Below are 16241 nucleotides of genomic sequence, written 5' to 3'. Positions count from 1 at the left end.
ATTATATCTTTGTTTCCGTCCTCTCTGTGTATGTCTTCCCCATTCCGCGTTTTTAAATCTCCTCATTTGGTAACTCTTCATTTCATTTCTTGTTTTCCGTTTCATACCCTTTGGCTCTATTTTCTAGACATTTTCTTACCTCCTGGTCTTTACTGGTATATCTAGTGTTCCCTTTGGCTATCACAGTTTGGCTCTCCAAAAGAGCTTTTTCGCTCTCTCTGTGTTATTTTTTTCTCCTTTTAAAATAAATATTGGTCTATTATTGTTTCTCAGCTACACCATCTCCTCTCTCTCTCTGGGAATATTACTAATAGCTTGCTCTTGAAGTGTACTTCTCCCTAAATTGTTTCTCTTTCCGATGAGTTATTTTTCTCTGTCTGGTTATTCTGGTCCCTGTCTTTCCAACTTAGGTGCTCGTCTCAAGTGGAAGGTGATTCTGGCTGTCTATCAGAGGCAGGCGTGGGGACTAAAACACTGATTTAGAATCTTTCATCATTTCCTGGGGGTGATCTGGCTCTGCTGTTTCACTGGAGAGACCCTCCTCCCCCAAATTGATCTCTTCATGTCTTCCCCCTCCAGTTCGTTAGATTTACAGGAAAATACTTTCTCTTCCTTTGCCTTACAGGTATAGGTTGGCTGCCAGCTATTCTGGGAATGCGAGGCTGGGGGATGGGGGGAGAGGTGGTAGAACCTTGAAATCAGTGTGTTTTATTTATATCCCTGTTTTCCATAAGATACCTTTGCCTTTAACTTAATCCAAATGTATGGTTTTACCTTTTCCGGAGAAGGAACCCTAGTCTCCAGTTACATTCCTCTGAGCCCCGTGCTCCTTCCCACTCCCCAAAGAGCCTGGAGCTAGCTATCGCTTGGCCTTTTGTGAGTTGTTCCCTTCTTATCAGATGTTGTTTGATGTTGCTCACTCAGCTAAGAATGACATTTTCTCCGGTCCAGTTACCTACTTGCTTTTTAGCTTCTAAAATTTGATTGTCTAGTTTCTTCTCTTCATTCTCTTTCTCCTTAAGGTCTCGAGGACTTTAGAAAGGACTTTTTAAATTGGTATTTTAGTGGGATTCTGAGAAAATGTGAATATAAATTAGTGTGTCAGTCTGTCAACTTTACCTGGAAGTCCTTTACAGTTTTTTTAAGCACCTATTTCAGGCTTTAGGTTGTTTGATCACTCCCTATGGTAGGGGTGGAGCTGTAGTCACCACCAGGGTGGGAACAACTTAGGATTTCATCCTTGTGTGCGTCCTGTTGTCACTCAGGGGCTTGCTGCCTCTGTGGGCTCTAACCAGCTGTGGTCTGGTGGAGGCTTAGCGAGGGGGCTGGAGTGGAGCCACAGGGCAGTTCAGGCTCAGCGACCCTCATTTTTGCCCAGCCTTTGCCCACTTCACTGTCGCACTTGGTGGCACTGCCTTTCACCCATCCCCTCATCTCTCAGATCCCAGTCACTGCCCGGCTGGCCTTAGGTTTCTCTTTTTGCCTCATGGCCACCTCATCACACTGTGCTGGGCTCCCAGAAGCTTCACCTTGCAGACACCCGGAAGCTGGATCTGCACAGTCGTTGCTCGTTTCCAACTTGGGCTGGTCCATGTTCTTACTGCCGCCACTGGGTCTTTTTCTTAACCACTGGGGCAGCTTTTTCCTGTTCTTGTTCTACTTTTATTGCAATTATCTGGCTCATTCCCAGCTTTTATTTATTTACTCTTCTCTACAAAGTAAACATATATGGGTATATACCTAAAAGTAGAAATACCTATTGGTGTCAGCCGTGTTAATTTTTTTAATGGAAGTTTTTCTTTTAATTTTTAAATTTTACACAGTAAAGCCCTCCGGATTGATCCAGGCTGTTCAGTTGGCTGTTTAGAGAGCACGGAGCATGCTGTGTTCAAGAGCATTTACTGAATTGCTTTGTTTTGACTTAGTCTGTGCCTAAGTCAAACTCCTCCTACTCCCTTGAACCCTTTGACTGTCTTCCCTGCTTTCAATGTCCAACCTCTGCAAAGGCCAGCGCCCTAATTCAAGCCTCTATTGTATCTTACGTGGACTAATGCCGCACGGTGTTTCCTTCTTACCCCTCCATCTACCCTCTGTCTAGTCATCACACACATCAAATATTTACAGAGAATGTACCACCCCCTACAATACTTAAGACAGACTCAAGTCCCGCCTCTCCATCATTCAGTCTTCCTAAAACATTGTTTTACAAACATCACTGCACATGCAAAGCCTTTAATGTCTATTCATTAAAGCCACAGCTTCTTCACCTGACCTCCATGTTCTTCCTCTCCTCTCAACTTCACCTCTCAACACCCTGCCGGTTCCTGCGCTCACCTGGGAGCCAGTCTCTCAATGCATTGCCATTGTGCACTGGTTTTAGAGTATTTCCAGAGCTTTCACTTTAAGTACACTTTATCACTGCCAACTCTTATTGGTTCCACATGCACTCTGACCCCCACTACCAGTTCACTTGGATCTAGGCAGGCACAGCCTCACAGGAAAACTTTTTATTGGAAAAAAATAAACATTTGACCAATGTAAAGGATTCAAGTATAGGCTCTCCCGCCTTCCAGCCCACTGTCTGTTTCCCCCTGGAATGTGCATCTGTCTCTAGGACAGTTCTTCCATTTTTAAATATGTGTTATTCACTTTATTGCACTGTTCCATTGGGTGGAAATGTCGCAATGTTGAAGTAAGTAGTAATTGTGATTCTTTTTCCCTCTTAAAAAGAGCTTTCTCTCTGGAGAAGCTACTTGGAAAAGAATATATATATCCTATATAATAAAAGAGAAACATGCAAATTAACTGTCCCTCTGCTACGCTCAAGTCACGCCCACCAGCCAGTCAGGAGCGAGTATGCAAATTAACTCAACTAAGGTGGTGGTGGCCATGGAGCTAGAGCAAGTAGGAGGCTTGGGTTGCCCCTGGCAATGGAGGAAGCCAAGCTTCCTGCCTGCCCTGGCCAGCCTTGGGCTACGCTCAAGGTTACAAAGTTTCAGTTATAGAAGATAAATAAATTCCAGGGGGAAAAAAAATGGAGAGGCTGGAGGCTGGGAGCTTGAGTCGCCGGGGGGTGTGGCCAGCCTGAAAACAGCCATCAGCCTCTCACCCAGGCCGCCACACCCCCATGGGGTGAGGGTCCCCGCTGGGGGCTTGGCCAGCCTGCAAAGAGTCATCAGCCCCTCACCCAGGCTGGTCAGGCACCCCAGCGGGACCCCAACCTGATCCGGGACACCCTTCAGGGCAAACCAGCTGGCCCCCACCTGTACACCAGGCCTCTATCCTATATAATAAAAGGGTAATATGCAAATTGACCCTAACAGCAGAACAACTGGGAATGACTGGTCACTATGACACACACTGACCACCAGGGGGCAGACACTCAATGCAGGAGCTGCCCCGTGGTGGTCAGTGTGCTCCCACAGTGGGAGCTCTGTTCAGCCACAAGCCAGGCTGATGGCTGCCAGCATAGCAGTGGTGGCAGGAGCCTCTCGCGCCTCCTTAGCAGCACTAAGGATGTCTGACTGCAGCTTAGGCCTGCTCCACACTGGCAAGTGGACATCCCCCAAGGGCTCCCGAGCTGCCAGAGGGATGTCTGACTGCCAGCTTAGGCCCGATCCCCTGGGCAGCAGGCCTAAGCCAGCAGGTGGACATCCCCCGAGGAATCCCAGACTGTGAGAGGGCACAGGCCAGGCTGTGGGACACCACCTCCCCCCCCCCCCCCCCCCCCCACCGAGTGCACAGATTTTTGTGCACTGGGCCTCTAGTATATATGTGTGTGTGCCACACACACATATATACTAGAGGCCCAGTGCATGAAATTCGTGCATGGGAGGAGGGGTTGGGGTTCCCTCAACCCAGCCTGTACCCTCTCCAATTGGGGACATCCCTCTCTCACAATCTGGGACCGCTGGCTCCTAACCACTTACCTGCCTGCCTGCCTGCCTGATCACCCCTAACTGCCCTCCCCTGCCGGCCTGATCTCGCCCCCAACTGCCCTCCCCTGCCAGCCTGACTGCCTCTGCCTTGGCCCCCACCACCATGGCTTTGTCCGGAAGGAAGTCAGATGGCCGGAAGATGGCCGGTTGACCTGGTCTAATAAACATATTACCCTTTTATTAGTGTGTGTGTGTGTGTGTGTGTTTGTGTTTTCTGGAAGAATAATGTTTGATTACTGTGAAAATATTTATGGAATGTCTTTTTTTCCCTAAAGTGGTACCCAACCTTTGGAATGTTGATGGAGAAGTCACTGTTGCTGAGCAGAAGCCGGGAGAAGTTGCTGAGGATCTAGCGAGCTCCTATGAAAGGAAGCTCATCGAGGTAAGGCTCGGGGTCTGTGCCTTTATCACTGATGTTGGCTGCCTTGGGGACTTCCCAGAAATAGGCCCAGCCTGCTAAACATTTGTTAACAAAACAGCCAAAGCACTGCACTTGATAAAGAAAGGTAAGAGCTGGTTCTTTGAAACATATTATTTACTTGAAAATTTGGGTACTTTTGGCCAGGAAACAAGAAAGACATAAATATGTAATGTTAAAAATAAGAAAACATATCTACCCTTGGATTTGGAGAGAATATTACATACAACTTTGGGCTGACAAATGTGAAAATATGGATGAAATGGACTATTTTATTTTCTAAGATAACATTTCTAAAGATAACAAAATTGATTGACGATGAGGCAAACTGCCTGAAGGGTACCAAAAAACTGGTGGAAGAAAGTTATAAAAGTAATTAAACAACTGTTTCCCTGGAAGGTAGCAAGCCTGGATGGTTTTATGGTGGTTTCTAGGAAACCCTTCAAGCCTGCCGAAAAGCCCTTCGCTATTTATATTTCCTTAAAGCATAATCTATGTGATGTATATATATACATATATATATATGTATATATATTTGTATTTATATAGCTGTATCTATACATAGATCGTATCTCTGTATCTTGGTTCAAGTGTGCTTTACTTTGATATAAAAACCCAACAAAGATAGTCTAAGAAACAATACTATAGACTCACCTCATTTGTACACAGATACATAAAAATTCTAGAAAGATATTAGCCAATCAAATTCAGTCACACATTAAAGGAACAATCCATATAAAAGTAGGATTTATATAGGATTTCAAGGATAGCTTAGTATGTTAGGAAATTCATCAAGTCAGCTCATTGATAGATCAAAAGAAAAAAACCAGACATTGATCTTGATGGGTACTGAAAAGCCATTTGATTATATGGATCATTGATATGTGATAAAAATATTCTTTATAAATGAAGAATAAAGATACTTCTTTGATATGATAAAATTGTTTATTTCAAAAAATCAGAAACCATTAATTATCCCCATACTCAATGGGAAAGCTGAAAGGCTAGTTTCTGATTACATAACTGGTATATAAAATACATATAGGTGTGTGTATATGGTGGTCACATGGTGGTGTTTATTACAAGTCACTTATGTTTGCATGTGTACACACATCTGAGAATACAGTCGTACCTTCCAGTTACTGTCAGACCCACTTGCGTGTGTTTATTGTTAGCTGCCAGAGAGTGAAATGTTGAATTCCACCACAGAAGGAGCAGTGGGTGGGTGTAGAGCAAGCATGTCAAACTCAAAGGCTAACATGGGCCAATTAAACAAGGCATGTGGCCTTTGGGCCTCGAGTTTGACATTCTTGGTGTAGAGCAGCCGTGGACAAACTACGGCCCGCGGGCCGGATCCGGCCCGTTTGAAATGAATAAAACTAAAAAAAAAAAAGACCGTACCCTTTTATGTAATGATGTTTACTTTGAATTTATATTAGTTCACACAAACACTCCATCCATGCTTTTATTCTGGCCCTCTGGTCCAGTTTAAGAACCCACTGTGGCCCTCGAGTCAAAAATTTTGCCCACCCCTGGTGTAGAGATTTCTGTGCGTCTGTGATTCCCTAACCCTGGGAGCAGTAGAATTGATTGTCATCATCAGCGACCTGAGATGTTGAGACTGAAGCACAGATGTTCCTTCAGTGGAATATACTATTCCAGGTAGATTTTTCTTTATTTTGGTTGTAAAGTGAGGTTCTGTCAGTGATCTTTCATGTGTGAATATTATTAGCATTTCATTGCAGCAAGACTTTTGTGGGACCCTCTCTGTTAGCATTAATCGAGCTCTTTACAGTGTTTTGTGTGATGCTTGTTTTGTCGTTCTATGAATGAGTTGGCTTTTGCCAAGAAGAGGTTCTAAACACGTGTTGGAGTGTAGTGATGAAAGAGTGTGAGGGAGAAGTTGATGTACTTCTCTTTCCATTTCAGAAGAAGAAACATCTCAATGTAAATAACATGACTGCTTAAAGTACCCCAACATTTGAATTACTTTTGTGATTCATTCCAATCAAAAGGGAGTTCCTGAACATTCTTTTCTACGTGTCTCTCAAAGCATTAAAACCACCTTATCCGCCCGGCTGGTGTGGCTCAGTGGTTGAGCATTGACCTGTGAACCAGGAGGTCATGGTTCTATTCTCGGTCAGGGCACATGCTCGATCCCCAGTGTGGGACTTGTAGGAGGTGGCCAATCAATAATTCTCTCACTGTTGATGTTTCTATCTCTCTCTCCCTTTCCCTTCCTCTCTGAAATCAATAAAAAATATATTTAAAAAAATTTACCTCACCCATTTGCACACAAACCCTGAACACTACACATTCATGCTCAGTGACCCAGCATCTCGCATCTGGACAGCTCAGAACCCAGAGTCAACACGAAGCCATCGTTTATTAGCTGGGGAGCGTCAGGGGCCAAGGACTGGAGGTAGAAAGATTGTTCTTGACACCCTATGATGGTTAACTTTTGGAAACGAGTGGCAGGAGTAGGTTAATCTGGCAGGGGAGAAACGTTAGTATAAACACACTAATTATAAACCAGCTACTGTAGTACCAGCGGCCAGCTGTGGGTGCACATTTTTATTTCCAGGCACCATGCTAAGGCTTTTGCAGAGATGGACTGCCAGTCCTCAGCAGCATCCTGTGAGGAAGATACTGCTCACAGATGGCGTTTTGAGAAGTTAACACTTGGAGTGCGGGTGAATTTCCCACCAAAATATAAGATGGCTCTGTCTTTTGGTTTTGTTCCATCCACCAAAAGGGTGGATTACAAACAAATATTTGGTAATACGCAGTTACAATCGGCCCGAGTTTACACGTTTCCCGCACTCCACCGCAAATCTATATGAACCGAGTTAAAGGGGAAACGAGTTAAGTCGGCTCGCGTGAATTGCGCGTACTCCGCGGGAGCCGTCTTAACTCGGTTCATATAGATTTGCGGTGGAGTGCGGGAAACGTGTAAACTCGGGCCGATTGTAACTGCGTATTACCAAATATTTGTTTGTTTGCCGTTCACAAAGATAACTACCTGCGTATGCGAACCGTTTCATACCCATTGGGGTAATAGGTATCATAAAAATCCCTGATTTTGCGCGGGAAACCTAAATAATTGCCCGCGCCATCTTATATTTTGGCGGGAAATTCACCCCACACCGGAGTGTTAAGTAACTTGCCCCAGAGTTTCCAGCTGGTCAGCAGCAGAGCTGGTTTCAAATCAGCCAGGCCCTCCAGCACCCGAGCTCAGACTCATAACCCTGCTCTGCTCCGGAAGGCGAGCTCATCGAGGAAACGAAAGGTGGACTGGACAGCAGGGAAGGCTCATCATGGTTAAAAGAATGACTGGAAGGAGCCGAGGGGAAAGCCAGCCATAGATAACAGCTTTGAAACTGCTGAGTCCCTCTCACATCCTTAATTATTACAGACGAAGGGGATGGAGGTGTCTCCTATGGTTGGAATTACCTGCTTCTGAAGCAAATTGTGATAGAACACCAACTGGGAGCTCCTTGGAACTGGGAGCATTATCTTTTTTATTGTATATTCATTGCCTGACACAGCTCCTGCATATGGTGGGAGCCCCATAAATATTGAAGGGAGTGACAGTCTATTGAATGGATTCAGCTGTTCAGAGTCATGGTTAAAGAGTGATAGGTGTGACTCTGGAACCCCGGATTGAAAGTGAGTTGTGCCATGGCCTCACCAGGGCTCGGCACATCCTGGTGGGAGGGATTAGGTATCTAATAGGAGGGAACATGGTTCTTTAGAGGAGGCAGACTTTTTCTGGCTCTCAGTGTTAGGGCAAAGTTTAGTTTGCAGAGCCTGGAGAGGACATTGAGTAACAGACAGATGGATCCTACCAACTCACTTAGCACATACTTATTTAGTGCCTTCCAGGTGCCCAGCCTTTAGCTTCCTTTCTCCACTTGCAGTGGCTTCCCTACCCTGGGAGATGCTTCTGGGATATGAGCCACAAAAAGTGTGAGGTCATAGGAGATGCCCCTCAAATGGCATTTACCTCTCTAGGTGAAGTTCTTTCTTTGACTGCAAAGGCATTGATGGTTCATCTATGAATAGCATTCGCTCTTTGTTACCCAAGTCTGGTCCTGGGTTATAAGGATGAACCAGACACCATGCCTGTCTTCAGCGAGCTCCTGGCTCTCAGGGGTTAAGTAGATGTGTCCGTTATGATCCTCAGGAAGCAGGGTGAGGTGCAGACATAGTTATGTCTGCCTCCTGGGGTCCTAGCGCCATGTCTGTAACAGCAGTTCTGCAGATGTGGTGCACTTAGCTGGAGCTTCTAGAATGTTCCTCCCTTTTTCTTTGGGATTGTTAGTAATGACACTTGGAATTTCTTTTGTAAAGTTCTCCCTCTTGTAGCTTTAGATATCAGAGAAATTGGATTTGTTGTTACTGTGGGTTTTGAAGATACAAGTTATTGGGCACTCCAGGATAGATCTGTTCTAAGATTTTCTTTATCTTTTTAAGCACAGTTCCTTTGCCAGTGGTTCTCAACCTGTGGGTTGAAAATACATCCTGCATATCAGATATTTACATTACGATTCATAACAGTAGCAAAATTACAGTTATGAAGTAGCAACGAAAATAATTTTATGGTTGTGGGTCACCACAACATGAGGAACTGTATTAAAGGGTCGCGGCATTAGGAAGGTTGAGAACCTCTGGAGACTCACCTCCAGAGATTTTTCTGTTCTTTCCCAGCAATAGCCGTCAAGAAGAATGCAAAATGTGGGCAGCCTTTGGCCTGTCATCCTGCATCTCTTTGCTGCTGCCTTCTGCAGCCTAGTGGCTTAGAGGGCAGACGATACCCTGCATCAGACAGACCGAGCTCAGTTCATCACTTACCGCCACGTGTTACTGGGCAGGCCACGTGACCTCTCTACACCTCAGTTTTCCCGTCAGTAAAAGGTAGCCAATTTCACAAACTTGTAGGGTGGCTGTGAGAATTAAGTAGAGAGCATCTGGCTCAGTGCTTGTGGTGGACAGGAGGTACCGTGTGCCTTCCTGCCTCCCTTCTGATCTCCTTGGGAGGAATGCCCTCCCCACCATTGCTTGCTGCCTTGGTGGAGGCGTGAGTCTGAGTCCCCTGCCCTCCTTTGGCCCAGGAGTGGCCGTGTGACCTGTGCCGGGGACTTCTGTAAGAAGAGCAGAGATGCTTGGGAGGCTCCTGGGCTCAGCTGGTTCCTGTGCTGAACCTGCTGGAGCTGCTTAGGATGCAGCCCTTCTCTGAGCCCAATGCTCCCACTTTCCTGACTGGTGCAGCGAGTCCTTTTTAGCTTAGGAGGGAAGTGTTTCTGTTACCTCCAAAGCCCCCTGGCTCATCTGTGGCTTGTGATCGGCAGATGTCATTTCCTTCATTCCCTTTCCACCCTTGCTTACCAGGGCTGCTTTGTCCTGCCTTCTTCATCCCTCCACATACGCCTCCAACCCCCCCCCCCCCCCCCCCCCCCCGCCATCTGCTTTGCCCCTGCTGTGTGCTCACCTTGGACCTATCTTCATGCTGTCAGTCCACCCTTTGCAGACAGATCTTGACTTCCTCCCAGGTGGTGGGACTCAGCTAAACTGTTGATTGATTTTTCAAATTTTAGGATACTTATCATTTACCCTGTGAGTGTATTTAGTCCCTGAATTTTTGCTCAGGGGTGATGTAAATGGTATATTAGCAATGTTTATTCTCATTATGATAGCAGAGTTACTATTAATGGAAAAGTAAGCTTCAGCATCAAGCTCATAAAAAATACATTCATAATCACACACTGTAGATAACGAAATGTGATCATCATTTTAATAAAATGTGAAAGTTCCCAAGCAGCCGGGGCCTTGGGAGCAGTTACACCGCCAGCACTTGCTTCGTAATTGGCACCAGTGGGTTCCAACACTCTTGATGCATCTGAGAGTCATTTTTGTGCAAAAGAAGATGGGCTTTAAATAAAATACCAGATTCAGGATGAAGGCTCTGAGTGAGATCAAATTAAACTGATACTCTAAAGTGAGATGTGAGCTTGTTTTTATTTATTCCTTTAATTGCATCATGCTGAGTGATGGAAGCCAGGCTCTGACCTCGTGTCAGGGGAGAAAGGTCTTCTCGCCCAGCAAACAGCATCTACGTGCTTGCTAGGATGAGTGAAAACTGGTCAGGAGGTCTCTTTTCTAGAGGGCTAGCTGTAATTCTCACTGAAGCTTGAGTAACCAACAAGGCTAAACCTCCAAGGAATTCTTAAACTCTTTATTATGGAAAAGTCGAAAATGTAGAAAAATGGAAGAGTGATAGATGTGGCTTCTGGAACCCCATATGGAAAGTGAGTTGTACCATCATGGCTCAGAGCATCCTGCTGGGTGGGATTAGGTTCTAATAGGAAACATGGGCTCTTTAGAGGAAGGAAATGTTATGATGTGCATTAAGCTCACAGGGTCAATGACAAGGGCCCTAAAATTTGAAAAACCAATCAGCAGCTAGCTGAGTCCTTCCTGCCACCTGGGAGGAAGTGAAGGTCTGTCGCAGAGGGAGGACTGGCAGTGTTGAAGCACAGGCCAAGGAGAGCACAGCAGGGCTAGAGCAAGACGTGGGGCAGAATAGGAAGGCGGGCCCAGTGAGCCTCCACCAGCCCGTACCAGGCGTCAGCAGTTAGTAACTCCGGACCAGTCTTGCTTCATCTTGGTCCTGGCCCACTGCTCAGTCTCTCGTGGTATTTTGAAGCAAATCCAAGATTTCACATTATTTCATTTCTAAGTATTTCAGGATATCTCTGTAAAAGATAAGAGCTCTTTGAAAAAAACAACCCCCCCCCCCCAAAAAAAATCATTAAAAAGCCTTATAAAGGAGGCCCATTCCTGTTCCAGTGAATCTCCAATGGAGTATCAGTGAGGGACACTTTTTACAGCATCTTTCAGGGGCCCCTTGCTCACCGCTCGCCTTCCTCACTGCTCCAGCCTTAGCATCTAATTCAGGGGTCCTCAAACTTTTTAAACAGGGGGCCAGTTCACTGTCCCTCAGACCGTTGGAGGGCTGGACTATAGTTTAAAAAAAAACTATGAACAAATTCCTATGCACACTGCACATATCTTATTTTGAAGTAAAAAAACAAAACGGGAACAAATACAATATTTGTATTTGCATGTGGCCCGCGGGCCGTAGTTTGAGGACCCCTGAATTCTAATTCATGCAAGGTGACCAGGCCCAGGGTTGTTTTTTGTGGTTTTTTTTGCCTCTTAGTTCTGCTCTTTGCTGGGGTTTATACATTGACTCCAGTTAATATCAGCCATATCCACACTGGCCTTTGGGAGTTTGGCTAAAAGGAGGTGTGTCCACAGCTTGCAGGGTCTCCCCAGCGTGGAGGGTGCCAGGCCTCCTATGGGCCCTCGTTCAGGGGCGAACTAGTTCCCTAATGACAGGTTCCCATGGAGAAGAGCAGGCTGTCTCCACAGGGGACTCCATCAGTGTTTTAAAAAACATTTATATTAGACATACCTCAAATATATGTACCATAGACAGAGGAATATGATGAGCTTCCGTGTACTTGTCACCCAACTGCAGCAGCTGTCAGCTCAGGGCTGGGCTTGCTCCGTCCAGGCATCCTCCTACCCTCCTGGCTTCTTACAGCATTTTGAAAACATTCATTTCATCCCCAGATATTTTGGAATATCTCTCTAATAATGTCTGAGAACCCCATTTTCTAAAAAATGCCTTATAATATCAGTATCTTACCTAAAAATTAGCACTAATTCCTTAATATCATCAAATATCTGGTGAGTGTTCAAATTTGCACTTCACACAAATGTTTGAATACGTTTCTAAATGGGGTCTATCCGCATGTTGTGATTGGTCAACTGACCTCCTAAGTCTATTAATCTCTCATTAAAGTCTCCAGGTTCTCCCATTAAAACTTCCTCCCCTCCCTCTCTTCTTTACTATAATCCATTAGTTGAAGAAACTGGGTTGCCGGTTCTGGAGAATTTCCCACCAGTGTTTTTTGAGGGTCTGTTTTGTACATGGTACTCTGTGACCCATGAGGCTTTTGGTGACGTCTATCTATACTAATAAAGAGCTAATATGCTAATGGTCGATATGCTGTAACGGGTAATGACCAGGTCATTAGCATATTAGCTGGGGTGTTGCTCTGGAGATAGGGGGGAGCGGGGAGGCACCCAGAGAAGGCAAGATCAGCCCTACGTGACTGGAGGGACTGAGGGCGGAGCTTGAAGCAGCCAGAGAAGGCCAGAGGGTTTGGGGGCTGGGCCAGGCGCACTGGAGCTCTGCAATGGAGAGGTTCAGTGTAAAGGCAGGGTGGTGCCAAATCGTGTGCTGGGCTCCTAGTTTAAAAATAAGTAACCATCAGACACGACGGTGATGGTGAAGGTAGTTAGCGTAAGTTGAGGGCTTATTCCATTTCTGGGTCCTGCGCTACTTGTGTTACATGGGCTTGTCTAACTTAACATCGCTGCATCCTTTCGGATGGTAAGTCATCTGCCCAGGATCACAGGGCTCGCGTGGGGAACCAGGATGGCACCTGGCTGGCTGGCTGGCTCTGGAGTCTGCACTCTTTCTTTATGGTTCTTCCTGGCTGGCCTTCCTGCTGGCTTTAACTTTCAACTTCAGGAGGAACCAGGACTATGAAAGCAGTGACATGCATACTAGCTATGAGCTTGTCAAATCCAAGGGAATTATCACAGGGATAAGGAGGGATAATAGAAATAAATTCTAGCCGACAGACACAGTACCAGGTGTAAGCCATATTGCTGTAAACACACCTGAGCGCTTGCCCAGGTGGCAGGCCTGTGCCCATGGGATGCCCCCACTCTGTTCCTGTGTGCTCAGGTGACCTGCCCAGTGCAGCAGAAGAGAAGGTTCCCCCGGTGGCAGTGCCCCCTTGTCCCCAGGCAGGTCTGTCTTTCCTCTGTCCCCTTGGCCTTTCTTGGCCGTTGCACAAGGTAGGGCAGGCGCAGCTGCCGGTGACCCCTGCTCCGGTGAGGGACCTTTAACGTTTGTCCCCGCCCACCTTCTGATTTTTATTGTGAACCTGGGGCCTCTTGTTTTCCAGTTCATGGTGGGGCTGCACCCTCTGTTGATGGTGCTGTTTGCTCGGTGTCACCAGCCTGTGTTCTGCTCAGCCTCTATTTCTATTACAGCCTCAGTTCCAGTTGTGTGTCTGAACTGGGAGTTTGAGAACCAGCAGATGACCTTCCTGCTGAGAGAGACACTGGGAAGACGTCCCAGGCCTTGTTTAGGGCGATAGATAAAAATTTTGTTAATTATGGTGGCTGGTTTTCTGCATCTCAGACTCACACTATTTGGGGCCTGTTTTATATTTGCTTTCCTCCTAAAGGCAGGAAGTGTCTTCTTGAAGCTACCTCTGGGCCCGCAGAAGGAGTCACCTGATCTCGATGGGAGGGGTATGGGAGACTGTCCTCGCGGGGTTGGGCGCAGTATTCAGGCTGCAGCAGGTGAAGGGACAGGGTGCCGTGTGCCACATGAGCCTACCTCACCAGGGAATCTAGCAGGTATCACTAGAAATGCGGGTCTGGGAGGCAGATTGATGAAGGCCCAGTCGACCTGGGGCATTTTCCTGCTCAACATTCTCTAGGGGCTCACCTTGGCCTTAGGTTCATTCAAACATCACACATTTTTATATGTTAACATTAGACCCTGTATGTTCTGGCTCTTGCCTTCTCCTCAGTCATACTTCCCAGTGCACGCGGAACCATACAGGTTCTCACTCATCTCCGGAGCCGTCACAGGTGTTTCCACCCGGAACCCTTTCCTTTCTCCTCATTTCTCCCCTCCCCATGTTTCCTGCAGGTTCTCCTTTTATTAGCAGCATCCATTCGCCATTCCTCTTAGACCAGGGGTGGGCAAACTTTTTGACTCGAGGGCCACAATGGGTTCTTAAACTGGACCGGAGGGCCGGAACAAAAGCATGGATGGAGTGTTTGTGTGAACTAATATAAATTCAAAGTAAACATCATTACATAAAAGGGTACGGGTCTTTTTTTTTTTTTTTAGTTTTATTCATTTCAAACGGGCTGGATCCGGCCCGCGGGCCATAGTTTGCCCACGGCTGTCTTAGAGCCTTTCCTCTTTCAGGTGCTTCAGTCAGCGTTTCCTTTCCTGCAGTGGAGCAGTTGGAAAGTTTCCTCTTTCCTTTGCCCTTCCTCTCTGAGTGTCCCTCACAGGCACCGTGGGCGGCCACACCTCCCACCCCTGCGCTCTCGGCCATCTGACAGCGCTTCCCTCTCAGTTCCCACCTGTTCAGGAAGACACGGCTTTGTGGGTCGAGTCAGCGGTGCCAGGAGACTTCTGTTTCCTGCACAGCCTCTGCAGCTTGGTCCTGAGGGACACGCCTGGGGACTTCCAGTGGGAATGCTTGGTGGCAGTTGGCTGGGCTGTAATTGGGAAACACCTTGTGAAGAGCGTTGCCTGAGGGCGCGCTGTCATTTCAGAAATGGCCCTTGATATGTGATAGTCCGACTTGGGACTTTGCTTCTCTTAGCTTGATGCTCTTGTTTTATCTAAAGGGGCCACACCTTCCGTCGCCTGCCTGTTCTCCTCCACTGAGAGGCTGGCGCAAAGCACAGTGGCTCTGCTGATAGGTTTGCAAAAGCCAGAGATGCGCTGACCTGGTCCAAGCTTGTGTAAGAATCGTGCTAATATCTACCTGAGCATCTTTCTTGAGTGGAATAAGTTGAAATTTTCCCCACAGTGTCTCACCTAGTAACAAATGAATGAGTTGTGACATACAGATTATACAGCTGATACCATTTAATAAGCACTTACTGAGTGCCACAGCCCAGACTGGGGCATCCCATGCATCCTCTCACTTAACCCTCACAACAGCAGGTCGGGAGCCCGGAGCTCAGAAAGACTGGGTAGGATATCCCAGCCACCCGTGGGGAGGCGAGGAGGGTGCTGTCAGCCGGCTCTGATGCAGCCGTGGCTGGAATACTGCACCTCACTGTGCAGACAGTGCCTTCGTTTGCAAGGTGTCACCGAGATTTGATGGCCCTCGTTGGAGGTTAAGCTCACCATTTCTGTCTCCTGACACATTATGTGACTCTTGCTGCGGAACACTTTTCTAATGCTCGAAATAGACCAGAGAATGGGCTTGGAGCAGCACTGAGGTTTTGTCGCTTCTCCTGGCTTATCACAGTGCAAATTAAATGAATTACGTAGCTCAGCTAATAACTTGCTTTGGTCCAATAGCTCTGTAGAAAGAAGTTGAATATTTTTATCAATCCACTCTGGAGGCATGTTTGAGTGGATTAAAAAAATAGAAAGCAGGAAGAATCCTTTTTAATAATTAATTTAGAGCCGTTCTGTTCTTTTGGGCAGGTATCTTTCTCAGTAATGTCAAGCTGGCTACTTTGGGTTTGTTCAGCTGTACCCTGGGCCAGGTGTTTCTCTGAGCCCTCAATTGATCTTTGATCCTTATAGTCCCTCGATGTGGTGGTACTGCTCTCATCCCTGTTGTGTAGAGGACACTGAGGCAGGGTGAGGGGGTGATGTTTAGGGTCACATAAATAATAGGTGGCAGAGCTGAGTGGGAAACTCCAGACCTGACCTCACAGCCACTCTCTGTGGAAAAGAACCTTAAATTTAAACTACAGGAGAGGGCGGCGTCCCCACGCTGGCCAGGGTAGGAGGGCCTCAGTCGCGGCCTGAGGTGTGTGCCCTGGTCCCGTGACCTAGTCTCTGCAAGCCTCAGTTGACCTCAGCTGTAGCCTGGGAATAGTCATTTCTGGTGTCATTCAGGCTGAAAGTGGAGGAGCACACTGAATGCACTGCTTCCTGCCACAGCCTCTTCTCCTTGGTGGTGTGCGGGCTCTGGAGAAGGGCTCTCTCGTCTTACTTACCTGCTGGGGGCAGATGTGTGCCTCCTGAG

At 46.8% G+C, this 16241-nt stretch overlaps 1 protein-coding gene across 4 annotated transcripts in view; it reads left to right on the top strand.

Annotated features, from left to right (window-relative positions):
• SNX29 (sorting nexin 29) overlaps positions 1–16241 on the top strand; it is a 445003-nt gene that overhangs the window by 229909 nt on the left and 198853 nt on the right. For all 4 annotated transcript variants that reach the window (XM_070412958.1, XM_070412961.1, XM_070412960.1 and 1 more), the window contains one exon: positions 4214–4320. In XM_070412958.1, coding sequence (XP_070269059.1) covers positions 4214–4320 — 107 coding nt within the window. The remainder of the gene's footprint in view (positions 1–4213; positions 4321–16241) is intronic.

Source organism: Myotis yumanensis, unplaced genomic scaffold (assembly GCF_028538775.1).
Source record: "Myotis yumanensis isolate MYYU_CA2020_CCGP unplaced genomic scaffold, mMyoYum1.0.hap1 SCAF_4, whole genome shotgun sequence".
NCBI lineage: Eukaryota > Metazoa > Chordata > Mammalia > Chiroptera > Vespertilionidae > Myotis > Myotis yumanensis.
This window is presented reverse-complemented; position numbering and strand designations above follow the sequence as displayed.